Below are 17,562 nucleotides of genomic sequence, written 5' to 3'. Positions count from 1 at the left end.
TGGAGACAATAGGAAGGATGTAGACCCTGCTAGAGCTGCTTGTTGCTCTGACCTACTGCCAAGGCTCAGAAAAATAGAGTGACTGTTCCTGGTTAAATACCCAGCTGTTACTCGTGCCAAACTTTCCTGGGCCTCAATCCTCAGAGTATCTGGCTCTGCTTCCAAAGTTCTCCATATCCTCGTGCCAACCACTATCTTGGCCCCTTCTTCCCACCTTGCCAAGCCCCCAAGACCAGCCATACCCCTAAAAGTCAGGACTGGAGTTTTACTCACCCCACTCCACAAAGCTAACCCACAATGCCATTTTTTTGAAGCCTAAACTCAAGATATGGTCTGACAAAAGAGGTTTTGTTGATTCTGGGTGTGAGAGTCTACTGGAAGACATGGCTTGGATGCCAAGACCACAGAGTTTTCAAGGGTTAGAGGGATAATGGGTCAGAATTGTTAAACTAGACCACTGTGGAGTATGCAGATGGGTGGCTGTCGACTGCACCCACTTTGGAACATGTCCAGAGCTGCACACAAGCCCGCCACGACCCAATAGCTCATTTGTCTACCCTGACTGTGACACAAAATGCTAGATCTATAGAACACCCAAGTTTAATTCCATTGTTTTGATTTTTCACAGAGACACAAGTTGGCATCATCATGAACAAGGTTTCAGAGAAATCCCATAGGAAAGAGCCTAAAGAACTGGTTTTCTAAAGGCAATGGCCTGACCCAACCCCTATCCAGCTGTGATCCCAGTCAGAAGCTTAGGAGATCAACTTTAAGATCTGCCCAATCCCCAGGGAGGAATAGATGTCAGCTGCTGTATACGACAGAGAGATAACCAGGGACTCTAGTTTCCTGGTTTAATATTAAGGGAAATTCCACTGAAGCTCAGTGTTTCCACCCATAGTGGTCACAACCAACCAACTTCATGGGTGTTCATAAAATTGATTTGCCTTTTCACACCTCTGAGTTTATTGGAAATGGTATTCCTTTGACTTTCCTCTGCCACACTGATTATAACCATAGCACAAACCCTTTGATTGCTATTAGTGTGGCAGATACCTCCCTCTCCCCATCCACTCAAGATTCTAATTTCATTCACTGAGCTGCAGGCTATTGGCCAGTCCCCCATTGCCAAAGTCAACACTTCCGGTCTGCTTTGTCTGGGAGAGCAGATTAAAGGGAGAGTGGGCCCTAAGATCACTGAGTCCCCTTTCCCAGCCTGTCCCAGGACCTGCCCAGGTGATGGCCTATTTATGGCACAATAATGGGCTTGCTCCTTGGGTCTCTTGGTTTGGAATCTCTTTACAAGGGTTCTTCCTCCTCTGAAAATCAACAGGAAGAGTAACTTCCCTCTCTTTCTGTAGGAAGCTAGACTAATTTCACTTGTAGCAACAGCAACTCTATAATATAGAAAGTCTTCAAATACATAAAGAAATGCTCCCCACCAAGTAAACAGGAGAAACTATTGAAGGGGGGGACAGTGGTGATGGGTTTGGGTGCCCAAGCTTCAGGAGAAGGAAACTCTAAGGAAAACAGATTGTTTGTATCTGTCTCCCAAGATTGTAAGCTGCTCAGAGGCCAGGATCACATTCTATCTTGTGTGTCCCTAGCTCCCCGCACAGTGCTTGATACATAGGAAACGTCTGCTGAAATGCGGAGCTGCACAGAACTCAAGAAAAAAAAAAAGAGAGGCTACAAACCCAGGGATGGAACAGAAATACCCGACTGCGAGAGGAGGAGGTTAGGAAATGAAATGACAACTTAGAGCAGGATTGGATGTAGGAGACCAAGCACAAAATGATGACACACACATAATCTTCCTCTTGCACAATAACACAACATTTTGTTTTCAACATAACATAAAAGCCATCAAAGGCTCTCTAGCTGGCTTGCAAATACTCTGATATCCCTGACTCTGCTAATGGGCAAACAGAGGAATGTCTTGGCAACTGCTTCAAGTGGGAGTTCTGAGGAGAGAGGAAACATTGTTGGTCTGTAGAAGACGGGAAGATTCAGAAAAATTCCTTTATGTGCAAATCCATAATGCAGGTGAAGTGGGGGGTTGCAGAAAGAGCGACTTCACTCAAGAGAGGTACAGAAACCCCTCACCCTGGAGAAGATACTATGCTTATGGTTTCAACAGAACAGTTTCATAGTATCTTCACAGTCTTGTTTAGGGTGTGTGTAGTCTCCCTTAACTCTGGCATTCTTGAAAATGTTTGCTTCCTCAGTGAGATATCCACCAGGAATTTGGCCTTTGCCAAATGGTGCTATTTCATATAAGCAGAGTTTAGAGACAAAAGATTTATTCAGATAAGTCTTTTTCTGCAGACTTAATTACCAGAGATAAATATCAGGGTATTGTGTACCTATCTGACCTCATTCTTTCATTTGATACCTATTGATTTTCCACCAAAGCAAGGATATTAAAATTTCAGGGCCTTTTTCCTCAGTTATATCCTCAAGGGTGTCTTGTATTCTTTATATAGAATTTACTTAAACTTGGAAGTCACTTTGCTCATTAGTTGGTAGTCTAAGGAACTTTCTACATGCAAAAGATTCTAAAGCCATTACTAATAGCTGTATCTCTTAAAATCTCTCTACCCTGCATGAGTAGGGCCTTTTCCCATAAATCCCAAATCCCCAAGTGAGCCAAGGTATAAAGCGTTAATCTGTCACACACAGCATCACCAAGTGAACAAGGCAGAGTCAGCGAGCATAGTGGCCCAGTGCCTGGGCTGTTTCTTAGTCTAAACTAATCTGCTAGAGACAAACCAGAAATGTGGAGTTTGGGCTTCAACACGAAACAGACCCATGTTCAAATACAGCTCTACCACTTGCCAGCTAAGGAACCTTGGCAGTTACTTATCCTCTGTGTGCCTCAACTGTGTCTTGTGCAAAATGGAGAAAACAAGACATACCTTGCAGGGTTGCTGTGAATGAGACAATAAATACTAAAGCTCCTAGCATATGGGAAGAGCTAAAAAAAAAAAAAAAAAGGTAGCTATTATCATGATTCAGTAATCAGGTGAATTAAAGGAAGTCAAGGTTCCTACCACATGACATAAGCTTGAGATATAGCTCCCTCAAATACCTTTTCCGTCCTTACAGGATCATGCAAAGGAGGAAGAAGTCTCTTCTGACTTGGGGTCTTCTTCATGAATGTTTGGGCTAGGTGTCTTGAGTACTCATTCTCTCTGGCCCGCCTGGACATGGCAAGGTGAAAAACAGAGTCACCACCACCTGGGAATTTCCACACCAGTCATCTACTCTAGCACTCTCAACTGCCCCCAGACCCATATAGCTTCCTGCTACAGAAATTACCAGGGCCCTAAGTCACAGTCAGTATGGTAACACACATACTATATATAGGAAAACTTTTTTCCCAAGAGCTCCAAGTTATTAGTCAATTTTCTTAGTTGGTTAATAGCATCATTTTGCAGGTCAGGAAACTGATACTGAAAGAAGGTTGTCTTGCCCAAAGTTGAACCACGGGAGTTAAAAATAAAAATATGAACATTTGCCTGGGCCCGGAGGCTCATGCTTGTAATCCCAGCACTTTGGGATGCCGAGGCAGGCAGAATACCTGAGGTCAGGAGTTCAAGACCAGCCTGGCCAACATGGTGAAACCCCATCCCTACTAAAAACACAAAAATTAGCCAGACATGGTGGCACACACCTGTTACTCGGGAGGCTGAGGAAGGAGAATAACTTGAACCTGGGAGGTGAAGGTTGCAGTGAGCTGAGATCATGCCCCTGCACTCGAGCCTGGGTGACCAAGTGAGACTCTGTCTCAAAAAAAAAAAAACATTCAAGCCCATCAATTCATGGTTTTCTATCCTTTGAGGGTCCCATTTTGCACACTTGATGCAAACGTGTCCAAGGGTACCTTCTTTGAGAAAACACCCAGTGACACAAGATGCCTATCCTGCAAGGAGTGCTGGAGGCCCAGGGCCCCTAGAGTCAGAAACATAGGATACAAGTAAATTCCTGTCAACAGGATAGACCACCTGGTAGAGGACATAATGAGGTTTATAAATAAGCCTCCTCTCCTACCTCTAAGACTGACTTCTTCCTAGAGTCATACCTAAAAGATGAACTCCTAAAACCTCACTTGGAAATTTGCCTGGTTTGCCAGATGAACCTGGTCTCAGGCATTCACAGCCATCACAGACTACAAAAGCCATGGTGGCCTGCTTATTATTGGGTATTCCAGGGAAATAGCAACACAGGCCTTATCTGGATAAACTATCCATCATCTCCCTGAAGGGAGGCTATAAGGGCAACTAGATGAGGAGTCCCACTCTGTTCTTGCAAGGTGACTGGATGCTATGATTCTGTGCTGGTGTGTCTGATCCCTATCCCTAGAGGTACCAACATTGTCACTATCCCATGTTTAAGAAGCTGCTGCTGGCTAGTATTGACAAGTCAGGGCTATATCGACAGCCTGAACAACTTTGCTGAAGCTACCTCTGATACCATATTGAAAAACCCACAGGTATCATTCCTTGACTTCTGGAAAGAGACTGTGTTCTCCACATCTCCTTCCAGGAATTAACTGCCCATCTTGTAGAGACCACACCTGAATTCATTCCAGAGAACCAGGTCCCTGCTGTGGCTATCACAAAATGTCCTTATATAAGCAAAATTAAAGCAAACTGAATCCGGGAGGGGAAAAAAGGGATATTTATAACAAGGTATATCTGAACTCTAGGCAGCACCACTCTATTGGATACAAACCAAGGTCAACATGACCTGCAGATCTCTAAATCCATCCTCTTGTACTCCAAATAAAAGCTAAAAAACAAAAACAAAAAAAACTAAGCTCACCAATAACTTTAGGATAGCTTTCTGTTAGGTGGTGTGCAGACTCAGTATTCTGAGTCAGAAATACTAGCCTATTCCACAATTTTTGAGACATTTTAGTGCTGAGTCATTTTTAATACTACTACACATATATGATACTCAAGAATTTCCTGCTGACCAGCCTACAAAACCTGCTTAGGGTATAAAAACAAAGGAGATCCGATTTGGAGTATCTGGAGGAAAAATCTTTACAGAAATAAGAGATTTTATAGTCTTAGAATTATTAATCAGATTCAGCATCAGGAATCCAGACTAGATTCTCACAGGGCAATGATGGTCTTGGAAGACTTTCCAAACCAATTATGAGGTCTAGAAATTACTATTGAGAAACTGACCTTGGTTAGCTTCTTATCATGACACACGTGGGCTCTTTCTGCCCCTCCCCACTTTTTTTTTTTTTTTGAGACAGAGTCTCACTCTGTCGTCCAAGCTAGAGTGCAGTGGCACAATCTGGCTCACTGAAAGCTCCACCTCCTGGGTTCACACCGTTCTCTTGCCTCAGCCTCCCGAGTAGCTGGGACTACAGACGCCTGCCACCACGCCCATTTAATTTTTTGTATTTTTAGTAGAGACAAGGTTTCACTGTGTTAGCCAGGATGGTCTTGATCTCCTGACCTCGTCATCCGCCCGCCTCGGCCTCCCAAAGTGCTGGGATTACAGGCGTGAGCCACCGCACCCGGCCGCCCCTCCCCACTATTAATGTGAGGACAGGCTGTTTGAAAACGGGCCTGGTGAAATAATGATCGTAAGTCAGGACAGTAGTTACCTTTAGTGGGATGGGATGAGAGTGTGCTCTGCAGTGCTGCAATGTTTTATTTCCTGACCTGGATGGTGTCTATTTGTGCATTCCCTATAATGACTCATAAGTTACACGTTAATAACTTTTTTATAAATACTGCGTCTCAAAATAAAAGAAAAAAGGAATTTTAGTATCCTGTAATACTTTTACTATTCCACATTATCTGGAACTGGTTTATTATGCTTGAAGGTCTATGTGAAGCCAGAGTAGAGGGAAGGAGCCCTTAGGGTTCAAGCCACTTGCTGGAGAACCTCGCTGTGGTCCTGACAGCGAAAAGTGGGGCTGGAGAGAGGTTTCACAGCTCTATCTACAATGGCTCAGAGGCAATAATGTACAAGAAGCTGAAGCTAGTATTTATGGAGTCATAAGAAAGACTTGATGGGCTAAAATCACTCACTGGATCAATGTTCATAGTGACCTATTCAAAGCCACAACAGCAAGTGTATAAGATTCAGGACTATAAATAACCTTAAAATGTACAGTTAGAAGGATAGACTTTTAAGACCTTTTTTTTTAAGGACAGTGTCTTAGCCAGGCACGGTGGCTCACGCTAATCCCAGCACTTTAGAGGTGGGTGGATCATTTGAGCCCAGGAGTTCAAGACCAGCCTGGGAAACAGCCAAAACCCCACCTTTTAAGAGAAAGAGAGACAGTGTCTCGCTCTGTCACCCAGGCTAGAGCACAGTGGCACAGGCATAGCTCACTGCAGCCTTGAACTCCTGGGCTCAAGTGACCCTCCTGCCTTGCAGTGTTCCAAAGTGCTGGGATTATACGTATGAGTCACTGTGCCTGGCCCTTTAAGATATCTCATATCACTCAGGAGCTTGATGAGGTATGAGGAGAATGCACTGTTTGGGGTGGGGGCAAGAATCTCTTTTGTCTTGTTTTTAAATTCAAAAGGGAATTTTTTTTAACATTTTCCAGATTGGGAACCAATATACAAGACATTATAATTACTTTCCCAAGAAAGTCCGGGTCCTTAATACTTCTCCTTCTAGGCCCAGATCAGAGGTCTGTTTTTTTGTTTCTCTTCCAAGATTACCTTTATAAGCTGAAAAGAATCAGTAAGACTGCCACCAACAAACTTCTTAGGAACAGTATTTTTGCTTGCCACTCCCAAACCCCTTGTGGGTGAGGGAGATGTTGGGAGACAAATGTGTGCTTAAATATGAAAATCAAAAGGCTATTTATCAAAGTGTTTACGGTGATTACCTCTGGATAGCAACTTACCTATTTCCCTTGTTCTTTTTCTTATTTCCAAATTTTCTATATTGAATTTCTAGGTAGTAAAACAACAATGAATTAATGTTTAAAGACTGATTAACCGGTTCCTTCTTCAGAAGCTGAGCATAAACACTTGTCCTCGTCTCCCCATGGCTGAGACAGTGGCCCTGCCTTGCACCATGGACAGCAATCAGGGAAGGGTGAAAGGGCAAGAGTGGGACAGGCCAGGACTCCAGGTGTACACTCTACCCCGAGCCGACCACTTCAGGAGGAATTACTGGGGAAATGCAAAATCATTTCCAAATCTTTTCCTTCCCCACCTTCCAGTCAAGCCATGAATCTCCATTTAAAGCAGCCACTCACTCCTTAGTTCTTTTAAACATTTATTTATTTACTGTGCAAAATATTTACATCATCAGCTGCAACTGCCTGGCCCTTTCACCTGGCCTGACAAATCTGCAGCAGGGCTTGGTCTCTGCCAATTTTCCAGAAACATGCTGACACTCTCCTAGGTATTCACTCATGTCTGGTCTCCTTCAAAGATGCTAAAAGGCCAGAAGGGTAGCTGGCCCCCCAAGTACCTGGGTCACAAGGACATAAATAAAAGAACTGTCCAAAATAAGAAACACTAATAGAAAATTGCCCAAGAAATAACACACTCTCATCTCTTTAACATATTGTACCTTTTCCCCACACAGGCTAGTATGAAAGCAGGATTAGAAAACAAACAAACAAACAAACAAACAAACAAAAAAAAAAAACAGTAAAAGAAAAGGCCCAAGAGAGCAAAGATACTTTTGAATAGAGTTAGGACAGAGAATAGAAAACCACAACAGTACCAAAGGGTTTTGTTTAACAAAGACTGGTGCCTAAGGACCACCACAGGGATGCAGCTGCCCTGGCTGGGTTGCAATGGTGCCTAAGATGCTCTGAAAAAATGCTATGACTAGAGCTTAAAATGACAGATCTAGCCAAGACAATCAACTCAATCTCCAGGATCAGTCTCTGGAAGGCTGCCGGAGGGGAGAATTCAGAAAAGCGACTGCCCAAAACAGCAGAACCAGTCCACGTGCCCCCAGCTGGAAACCCCTTTCTGGGCCCAAGGGGCAGCATTTTGTTTCCCAGGGTAGTGATAAACCTTCCTGTACATATCCCATGGGAAAACATTTGGGCAAGCAGCAGCACCTTGTCCTGGTCCCTGAGGAGAGCAGTGACCATGTGGCATGGAGGATCCTGGGGTATAGAGACCCTGATGCTGGATCCCGGACCCCAAGGATGAGTAAGGTCAGCACCCATGTGCCAAGAAAGGACAAATGATGACTGCGAAAGAGTGAGGTCAGGCAGGAACTGTAGCAGCTCAGGAGGGCTTGTTCCTCATGATCCCTGCGAACAGGAGGGCTCAGACATGCTTCCAGGAGGCCAAGGCATTGCCAAAGTCCTGCCTTGTCTCAGGACTCTGTGTACTTGCTGGTTTTGGCAATAAAGATGGCTTGTAATATTCTCAGAGTTGACTGCCCCATTGGGAATGGTAGCTTGCAGCAAAGCCTTCTTAAAAACACAAATTTGGGAAGTCAATGAGATTTTGAATCTTGAAATTATTTTCAATCAAACAGTAATGAAAAAGAAGGTTGTCATCTTCCAAGATATAGCAGCAGGTACTCTTCAATCATCATTCAACAGTGAACCTAATAAGCTTCCTCCCTCCTTAGTTCTCCTTCCTGATAACTGATGGAGCAAAGGGGAGTACAGGGGTTGGCAGGTGTTTACTGTGTAACATATCACCTCCATGTTCGTCCCTAGTGTCCTGACACCAAGGACCTGTGATAAGCACGTAAACTCCTAGTCCCTGTTCCTTTGTCTTAGTGCTGCCAGAGAACACCAAGCAGAGAGAGAATCAGGGATTGCTGGCATACTATTCTTACTGTTCTAATCTTTTGCTACAAAATTTTCTTCAGTAGAACGCTAAAGAATCCCCAGCTATTAGCAGACTACATAATGGGGAAGTCAGTGGCCCAAGCCGGCCATACTTCAGTGCGAATAACAAACTCAGGGAAAAGCATCAGTAGTCTCCAAGCCAGCCATATGCCTAGGCATGCCCCACTCTGGAGGCTACGGCTCAGCTATCCTTCATATTCTTCAGTCTATCTGCTTTTCTCACTGGCTACAATTCAAGAAAAAGCTTAGAGAGTTCTTCTTTGTGGATTAATAATCATTTCCAGAAATGCCCGAAGGGAAAGTGCTTTTTCCAGTTCTGACACCACAAAAAGATTCTTTTTATCAGTCCTCATTAGAGGCAGTCCAGTGCCATGGCCTATGCCTACCATTGTGCAGAGGGACTGCTCCTATAGGCCACCTCCTACTTGTCCCTCTCTCCTGGCTCCTGATGAGAAGAGACAATTACCCCACCCATGAGAAGGACTCAAGTACCAGTCTGGTCAAGTAGTGAGGGCCAAAGAGAGTGTCTCCAAGGAGTATCAGCAGAGGGAGTTTTGGAGCACAGTGTGGATTTAAGGGTCTCCACACCAGTTTCCCAACAGGGTTGAGCCCCATGTGCCATCTCCCTCAGCTACTGAGATCTTCAAAGGACCAAATAAATGACAGCAGCATGGTCCTCTTCTCATGACAGAATGAAGAGCTCAGCTTAAGTACCATGCCAAAGTGGCCTGTGGTGGATATGGGCAGGGAGCAGGTGAGGTAAAGACAAGGCTTGTAGGTGACAAAATCCTCCAGACACAGGGGAGCATGCGGCATCTTCTGGCTGATGGTTATGTGTGTTAGGATCAGCGGTTATGATGTCTGTAACTTGCGCCCAGAAGCTCCAGAGAGCATGGGAGCCAAGTGGATGACAGGAGAGCGATCAGAGCATGCCAAAGCCCTCGCAACCCTCGCTGATGGCCAGCTGCAGCATCCTGTGCACCTCTTCGTAGGAGTCATATGTAGGGAGGCACAGCTGGTTAAAACTGGAAGGGCAAGGGAGAAGTGATCAACTCATACCACCAAAAACACTGGGCATGCATCAGGTGGGCAGATACCTACCACGTGTGTGCAGTAGGCAGCGTGCTATGGGTCGGAGCAGCAATAATCTGAAATGAGGGACAGAGGGCGGCAAAGCCTCCAGGTGGTAGCTGAGAGGAGCCTGTTGTGAACTGAAGTAGCCGAGCCAACTCCTCCTGGGTCAGACTGGAAACCACAGTCCAAAACCACCTCATGACCTGGCAGGGAGAGCACAAGGCTGGGATCACACATGGTAAACAGCCTAGGATTAGATCCCTGGGGAAGGAACAAGATACACTAAAGTGGGGCTGTGCCCCAGTTACCGTTCAATGAGGACACAGGGTAGGAACAGTTTGACAAGCACTTCAAGAATTTACACTGTCGGCCGGGCGCGGTGGCTCACGCTTGTAATCCCAGCACTTTGGGAGGCCGAGGCGGGCGGATCACGAGGTCAGGAGATCGAGACCACAGTGAAACCCCGTCTCTACTAAAAATACAAAAAAATTAGCCAGGCGTGGTGGCGGGCGCCTGTAGTCCCAGCTACTCGGAGAGGCTGAGACAGGAGAATGGCGTGAACCCGGGAGGCGGAGCTAGCAGTGAGCCGAGATCGCGCCACTGCACTTCAGCCTGGGCGACAGAGCGAGACTCCATCTCAAAAAAAAAAAAAAAAGAATTTACACCGTCACACGATTAGGAAGGTAGTCACTGACTGTTGGTTCTCTTTGCCATCTCCAATTTACTACTCCTGTGGCAGTCAACATGACAGCCCTTAGGGATCAGGGCTCTCTTCTGCCTGGACAACCACCTATCTTTCCCCATGTATCATTTTTTTTTTCCCAGACAACATGTCAACTGCTTTGACTCTCCTACTTTTTTCTTCTTTTTCTTTTTTTTTTTTGAGAAAGAGTCTCGCTCTGTCGCCCAGGCTGCAGTGCAGTGGCGTGATCTCAGCTCACTCCACCCCCTGGGTTCAAGCGATTCTCCTGCCTCAGCCTCCCAAGTAGCTGGGACTACAGGCATGTGCCACCACGCCCAGCTAATTTTTTTTTTTTTTTTCTGTATTTTTAGTAGAGTCGGGCTTTCACCATGCTGGCCAGGCTGGTCTCAAACTCCTGACCTTGTGATCCGCCTGCCTCAGCCTCCCAAAGTGCTGGGATTACAGGGATGAGCCACTGCGCCCTGCCTCCTCTACTTTTTTCTTCTGAAACTTTTTCCTTATAACATGGCACAAATCCAACTGAAAGAAGTTTGGTCCATTTACCTTTTCTCTGAAATGCCATGAGCCACCAACAACTACTGCATGGGCTTTGAAGTCAGACACACTGATGTCTCCAGTCCCACATATCAGCAGCTGGAAAAAGATGGTAAGGTGTTACTATGACAGTCAGAGAGACAAAGACCCAATATAAGGTCAAAATTACCTAAGTTAACAGGTAAAATGTAGAATAAAGAAAACATTACCAGGAAAAAGACAGAAAGTGAGGTCATAATGCCAGAATACTGCTTTAGGAAAATCAATTACATACAATAGGGCAACAAGTTGCTAACCAGTGGGTAAAAAAAAAGATTCACATGGCTTTTAAAATATATATTTATACAAGTGTTGGTGGCCCTACCTGGGACCTCTAAATCTGAATCTCTTGGAACAGGTTATGAGCTTATACAGGAAGAAAAAAAATTGCCCAGGTATTTCTTTCTTTTCTTTTTTTTATTTTTTTTTATTTTTTGAGACAGAGTCTCACTCTGTCTCAGCTCACTGCAACCTCCACCTCTCCACCTTGCATGTTCAAGTGATTCTCCTGCCTCGGCCTCCTGAGTAGCTGGGATTACAGGCGAGATATTTCTGATGAATACCCTAAGAACTGCTGCTATGGATTATTTTTAATTGAAACAAAGGACAAAAAAACACACACACACACAAAAACTAAGTGTTTCCTGACAGTCTGCTCTAAACTTAGCCTGGGAATATCAAGGAGAAAAGGCAAGCTGTTTCCCCAAAATCCCCAGCCCCATTTATGAATTTGTCGATGGCCTTTCCTTTTTCTTAGGATGCATTCTTTTGTGGATTGAACTTTTACTACCTTCCCTTCAGCTCTGCCTCTACTTGATCAGATACATTTAAAAGTATGCCAAAAAATGAGAACATTAATGACATCAGAGCCCTAAACATCTTGTTGATGTCCTAATTTGGTTCAGGATCCAGCATGTTACTTAGCAGACTGCAAGTACTCATCCAATAGCTATAAAGAATAAGACATTCTAACCAAGAGACAAGAAGAGCCCAAACTAAGCCTGAGAAGCCTTGGCTCTTTCAAAAAGAACTTGCTAAGCTGACGAGGAACTAAGAGCAGGATGTAGAACAACTGTAAGAGACCATGTCCTTCCTTTCTACTTACTTCTACAAATTGTTACAAATGCTTTGCTTCAAAATAAAACAAAATTTACCAGTAGCTATTCCTCAGCCCAAAAAATAACAGTGTTAGGTAATAGGTTTATCAGAAACTTTAGGCTGAGCTGTGGAGGGTTCATTTTGTTTGGATTTCACATCTGAAGATATAAAACATGAAAATTACAGAAGATTTTGATTCTTGTTCTCAAATCTACTTCAGTCAACAGAAATAAGAATTGGGCAAGACCACCTAAAATTACTTTTTCCCCCATTTTAAAAGAAAACCTTCCTCCCTAAAGAAACAGTTGGTAGAAAGACACTCCTCACAGAAACTATGGGAATTTAGAACTAGTAACTTGCACTGCACCATCTTGTACAGATGTCTCATCTGTGAGCAACAGGCCACAACAAATTGATGTTATTCTTTGCCCACACATGATACGGACTTCAGTTCTGCTAATTATAGAATGGTATTTACCATCTTAGAGCCATTTTTTAGTTGTTACAGGATCTGAAATAAGAATGAATTTACTATATAAATAAAAATATATACTATATACTGTTTTGGTCTAATGCTTTTGAAATATGATCCCATCTTTTGGTTTGTTTCCTTCACTTCATTAGAATGTAGCCCATGAGGGCTGGAACTTTGTCTTATTCGTTACTGTCTCTGCAGTGCCTCAGGAGGCACTCAATATATACCTGAAAAAATAAATTCTATTACCCCCTTAAATGTCATAGGATTTTATAGACTGTACATGATACTAACATTCTTTACTACTCAATGATTTTTTTTTTTTTGAGACAGAGTCTTACTCTGTCACCCAGGCTGGAGTGCAGTGGTGCAATCTCCGATCACTGCAACCTCTGGCTCTGGGGTTCAAGTAATTCTCATGCCTCAACTTCCCAAGTAGCTGGGATTACAAGCGTGCATCACCACGCCCAGCTAATTTTTGTATCTTCAGTAGAGACGGGGGTTTCACCATGTTGGCCAGGCTGGTTTCGAACTCCTGACCTCAGGTGATCCACTCACCTCAGCTTCCCAAAGTGCCAGGATTACAGGAGTGAGCCACTATGCCCGGCTTCAGTGATATTTGATGAATACATGAGTATTAATTATTACTCTTTATAAATAATGAGCTACTTGCTACTTTCATTTATTTATTTATCTCTTAAGCTAATATCTCTGCACTATTTGCTACTAATTTTCACATTCTAATTTTTTAAAGGCTGAAGGGTCAATGAATGGAGGAGCGACAAAAGTGAAACCACCTCTTGCATAAATGGCTTTCCAGCTGCATCTCATAAGAGAAGGTACACCAAGCTGGTTCCTGTAAGCTACAAAAATGCCAAGAATGGGAATCTGAATTGCAAGCACTTACCTCAAGCTCATTCTCATCAAAAATAGCCAAAAGGTTCTCAGGGACCAATTCATTCAGGCCTGAAACAAAGTAGGCAAGTTAAAGTCATACCCACACTATGGATACAGGTATTTTAACTTCCAAGGCCAAGAACAGACAGGATCCCACCTTTTAGGAAATGTTCCACCTCCTCTTTCACTTGACTGGCCAGCCGATATTGGGCCAGCAAATTTAAATAGAAGATTTTATTCGCATTGGTGACTGGAGTTTGAGCTCCACCTGTCATGAGTTCTACAACCTGTAAAAGGCGGCAAAAGACAGACAAGGGAGAGGCTGGGGATGGAAATTTATTAGATGACATCTGCCTAGATGTTTTATAGACACAGCATTACTGACCTCCATCACTGTCAGTCACAAGTTTCTGCTGTGCATTCAGCTGTGCATTCTGCTGTGCATTCAACACACTTGGTTTAATTTAGTTCCTAAGCTTCAGGGTTCCTACCACTATTGCTGTATACTAGCTATTATTTCTGAAATGGGTGTCTGGGTAAGGTCTTCTCTGACTCAGTCAAGTAGTAGTGATGCAATAGGAAGATATTATGGCTCCTCGTTAGCAATGTTTTAATCTACGATCCAAAATGAAACCACTATTGACCTCTTCTCTAAGCAACTAAGAGCAAAGTCAGATAAGCAGTAAAGAAGTCTTTTTATGTCTCAGAAATTCCAAGATGGGAACAACTGTTCCCACACATTCTTTTATCTCTAATGTGAGTCAACAGAACAAGCCACAGTTTGATACTTGAAGATCCTGGATTCTAATCGCAGCCCTGATGCTAGCTTGCTACAGACCTTTGGTTAATTGCCGCTCCAGACCTTAGGGGAAATTATTTGGCCCTAATTTTCCTCTCTCCAAAGAAAAAGGTGAACAAACTGTATGACTCTCAAACAGAATTGGTATCCCCCAATAAAATCCTAAGGGAACTTTGAAGGAGCCCTGAAGCACAGCTTAAAACCATCATCCAGGAATACTTGTGTAGAGTGACCAAGGTTGTCTCCACAGGTGAATGAAGTTACAAGATCAGATTTTAAGACAACAGCATGGTAGCAATAGCATGCTACTCCACAGCAGGGATTCTCAATGGATCTAAAAATGTAAAACTTTTTTTCTGTTGGTATGCACAATCCTGGATTTTTTTTTTTAATGTAAGCATTTCTATCTAGGAGACTAAGAAATAAATTATTAAGATTTAGTATTCATATTAAACACAATTAAAATGAGCACTACCCTAGGTCTGAGGACCCTAATTCAGTGTCCTATTGACTCTAGCTGCCTTATCACGCCAGCTCAGGAAGTCAGGTCTAATCCCATGTGTACAAAGGCAGACAGCTGGGAATCCCATAATTTTCAGAAAGAGTATCTGATTATCAGTATAGTGGTACCAATGGTCATAATTTTTCAATCATTCCTATTCTGCTTTTAACTTTAAATTTACTGCAACTTTAGCTTCATCATTATCATTTGATGCTGTTTAACACCACAATGTAAATAGAAGCACATGCATTGGAAATATCTCTGGCCCATCATTTTCTAATAAAAAGTTTTGGTTTTATTATTTTGAGATAGGGTTTTGCTGTGTCACCCAGGCTGGAGTGCAGTGGTGCAATCATAGCTTACTGCAGCCTTAACCTCCTGGGCTCAAGAGATGTTCCAGCTTCAGCGCCCACTTCCTCCCACACTCCCCCAGTAGCTAGGACCACAGGCACAGGCCACCATACCCAGCTAGATTTTTAAAAGTTTTTGTAAAGACAGGGTCTTGCCAAAGTTGCCCAGGCTGGTCTTGAACTCCTGGTCTCAAGCCATCCTCCTGCCTCAGCCTCCCAAAGTGTTGCAATTACAGGCCATCAGCCACTGCACTCAGCCAAAAAGTTTAAAAATACCCAGGCATTGTGTTAAAATAGGAATCACCTACATCACTACTGCGAATGTTGACAAAGACACTGCCATCTCCTCCAAATCTGCTTGTACAGTGACACTTCATCATCATTCAGTTATTTTTTAACTGGAAGTAGGACTCGGTTGGACAGATGGAGATATGCGTCTTTTGTTTCACTCAAATGGGCTGAGATCATAAAGCGTAGGATGCAATGTCCTACAGCTGTGCTGTCCAATACAGCAGCTGCTAGCCAGTGTAGTTATGTAAGTATAAATTAACTAAAATGAGAAGTTCAGTTATTATGTCACCCACATTTTGGGTGTTTAATAGACAACACAAATATGGAACATTTCCACCACTGCAGAAAGTTCTCTTAGACAGTCCTGCTCTATAGGAAACTGGAGAACATAGGACCCAGAGGCTTTGGTCATCTTTCTCACCTTATCCAATTGACCTGATTTATTATATTTCTCTTCTGCAAAGACCAGCTCCATCTCACTCGTGTCATTGTTGAGGATAAAACAAACTTTAGATTTGTAGAATTCTGGGTCATCTGTTTCAAAGTACTGAGGAGGCAGAAAGACACAGAACAGAACATGAATACTCTTGCCCTAAAAGTTGTAACTGCTTAGAACCACTTATCCCTTCAACCTTAAAAATTATTATTTACAAGCCCAGGAAGAGAGATTTCAGGGTTAATGGCCAGGTGCCTTAGTAGGAAATGCACAGCCAAGATGTTACCTTGTAATGCATACGCAGTCCTATGATTTGGGCCAGGAAAGAGCGGGTGAAGCGAGCTCGGACCAATTGCTTGTAGGCTCCTCCTAGAGAGGACTCATAGAGACACTTGCCCACGAGCCGTCCCGCAAACTCATACATTTTCAGGCGCAGATGAGCGGGGCGATTAGGGTTAGGATGCACCTGTCCAAGAAAGAGACTGAAAGGCCCTGGGCCATTTTTCTTCAAGCCCAGTTCTGGAAAGACCCTTCTTCCCCAACCCCATGCCAAAGGAACAAGAATGTCACTGTGAGGATCAGAGCCCATCCAAATGTTAGTTTTTTGGTAGCCACCACCGAGTAATTCAAAGTGACTGGATGATAAAGGGCAAAGGTGGACTTAATTAAGAATCTTATATTAAGTTTGTGGTTAATCAGCAGATGATGTGATGCCTTTTCCCTAAACCAGAAAATTCTTTCAGCCAAAGTGTACTTCTCTACTCCTGACACCTTTGTCTAGACAAAGATCTAGTACAGGAATCATTTGCTTCAGGTATGTTTTGAGAAAGAGGCTTAATTATTAAAATAATTAGTAGAGTAGACATTATACTATAATGTTTTTTTCAAATATTCAGCTGCCTGCATTTTTGCTTATTTTACAGATGAAATAATAAAGGCAAAGAGGAGGAAGACAATCTGATTAGCTCATATTTTAAGCAGTAAAATTAAGAATAGGACACAGGTTGTCAGGTTCCCACATCAGTTTCATAATTTTGAATCCTTGTTAGTCTACCCAAGATAACATAATCCACATTTTCCACCCACCCGTCACCGACTCACTAATGCTTGGTTGTTGTCACTGAACCGGGTGAAGAGCTGATTGGTGGTATCAAATAGTGCTTTGCAGATTAGCTCAAACCATTCCCGGCGAGGCCCTCCCCAATCCAGAGCTGAAAAGCATAATGAACATAAAAAATGACTTTGCCCTACCTCCTCTTACCACTTTTGTTTATTGAGTCATCATTTTATACTCTCCACATTCCCTCTATTGTACTACCCTGGTGTTTCTCCGTTGCAACTCATCTAGACTGTGGTCCTTTGGAAATCCCATCCCTTTTTGTAGGATTAATGGTACTCTGATCACTAAGGAAAAGCCCCCTAGTATGGAAACACCAGAGGTCGGAGATCCCAGGAAATGGACAGTTCTCTCAAGGTAACCATGGTTCAAACACTTAGAACTGTCTCTCCAAGTCCCTGTATGTCTGTGTTCCACAAGCTCCTC

At 43.4% G+C, this 17,562-nt stretch overlaps 1 protein-coding gene across 10 annotated transcripts in view; it reads right to left on the bottom strand.

Moving 5' to 3' along the window:
• Window positions 1-17,562, bottom strand: part of AREL1 (apoptosis resistant E3 ubiquitin protein ligase 1) — an 89,737-nt gene that overhangs the window by 28,354 nt on the left and 43,821 nt on the right. For 5 of the 10 annotated variants that reach the window (XM_063644187.1, XM_055288801.2, XM_063644188.1 and 2 more), the window contains 8 exons: window positions 17,121-17,230; window positions 16,306-16,485; window positions 16,005-16,130; window positions 13,799-13,928; window positions 13,652-13,710; window positions 11,142-11,231; window positions 9,923-10,098; window positions 7,257-9,846 (listed from right to left, as the gene is read on the bottom strand). In XM_063644187.1, the coding sequence (XP_063500257.1) occupies window positions 9,744-9,846; window positions 9,923-10,098; window positions 11,142-11,231; window positions 13,652-13,710; window positions 13,799-13,928; window positions 16,005-16,130; window positions 16,306-16,485; window positions 17,121-17,230 (974 nt within the window). In that variant the 3' untranslated portion in view covers window positions 7,257-9,743. Of the gene's footprint in view, window positions 1-1,774; window positions 2,978-3,091; window positions 3,204-6,892; window positions 6,942-7,256; window positions 9,847-9,922; window positions 10,099-11,141; window positions 11,232-13,651; window positions 13,711-13,798; window positions 13,929-16,004; window positions 16,131-16,305; window positions 16,486-17,120; window positions 17,231-17,562 lie in introns of those variants that run through there. The other 5 variants (XR_010122051.1, XR_010122053.1, XR_010122050.1 and 2 more) reach the window with 3 other exon arrangements.

This window comes from Symphalangus syndactylus, chromosome 8, assembly GCF_028878055.3.
Source record: "Symphalangus syndactylus isolate Jambi chromosome 8, NHGRI_mSymSyn1-v2.1_pri, whole genome shotgun sequence".
NCBI lineage: Eukaryota > Metazoa > Chordata > Mammalia > Primates > Hylobatidae > Symphalangus > Symphalangus syndactylus.
Note: the sequence above shows the minus strand (reverse complement) of the source record. Positions and strands in the feature narration are given on the sequence as shown.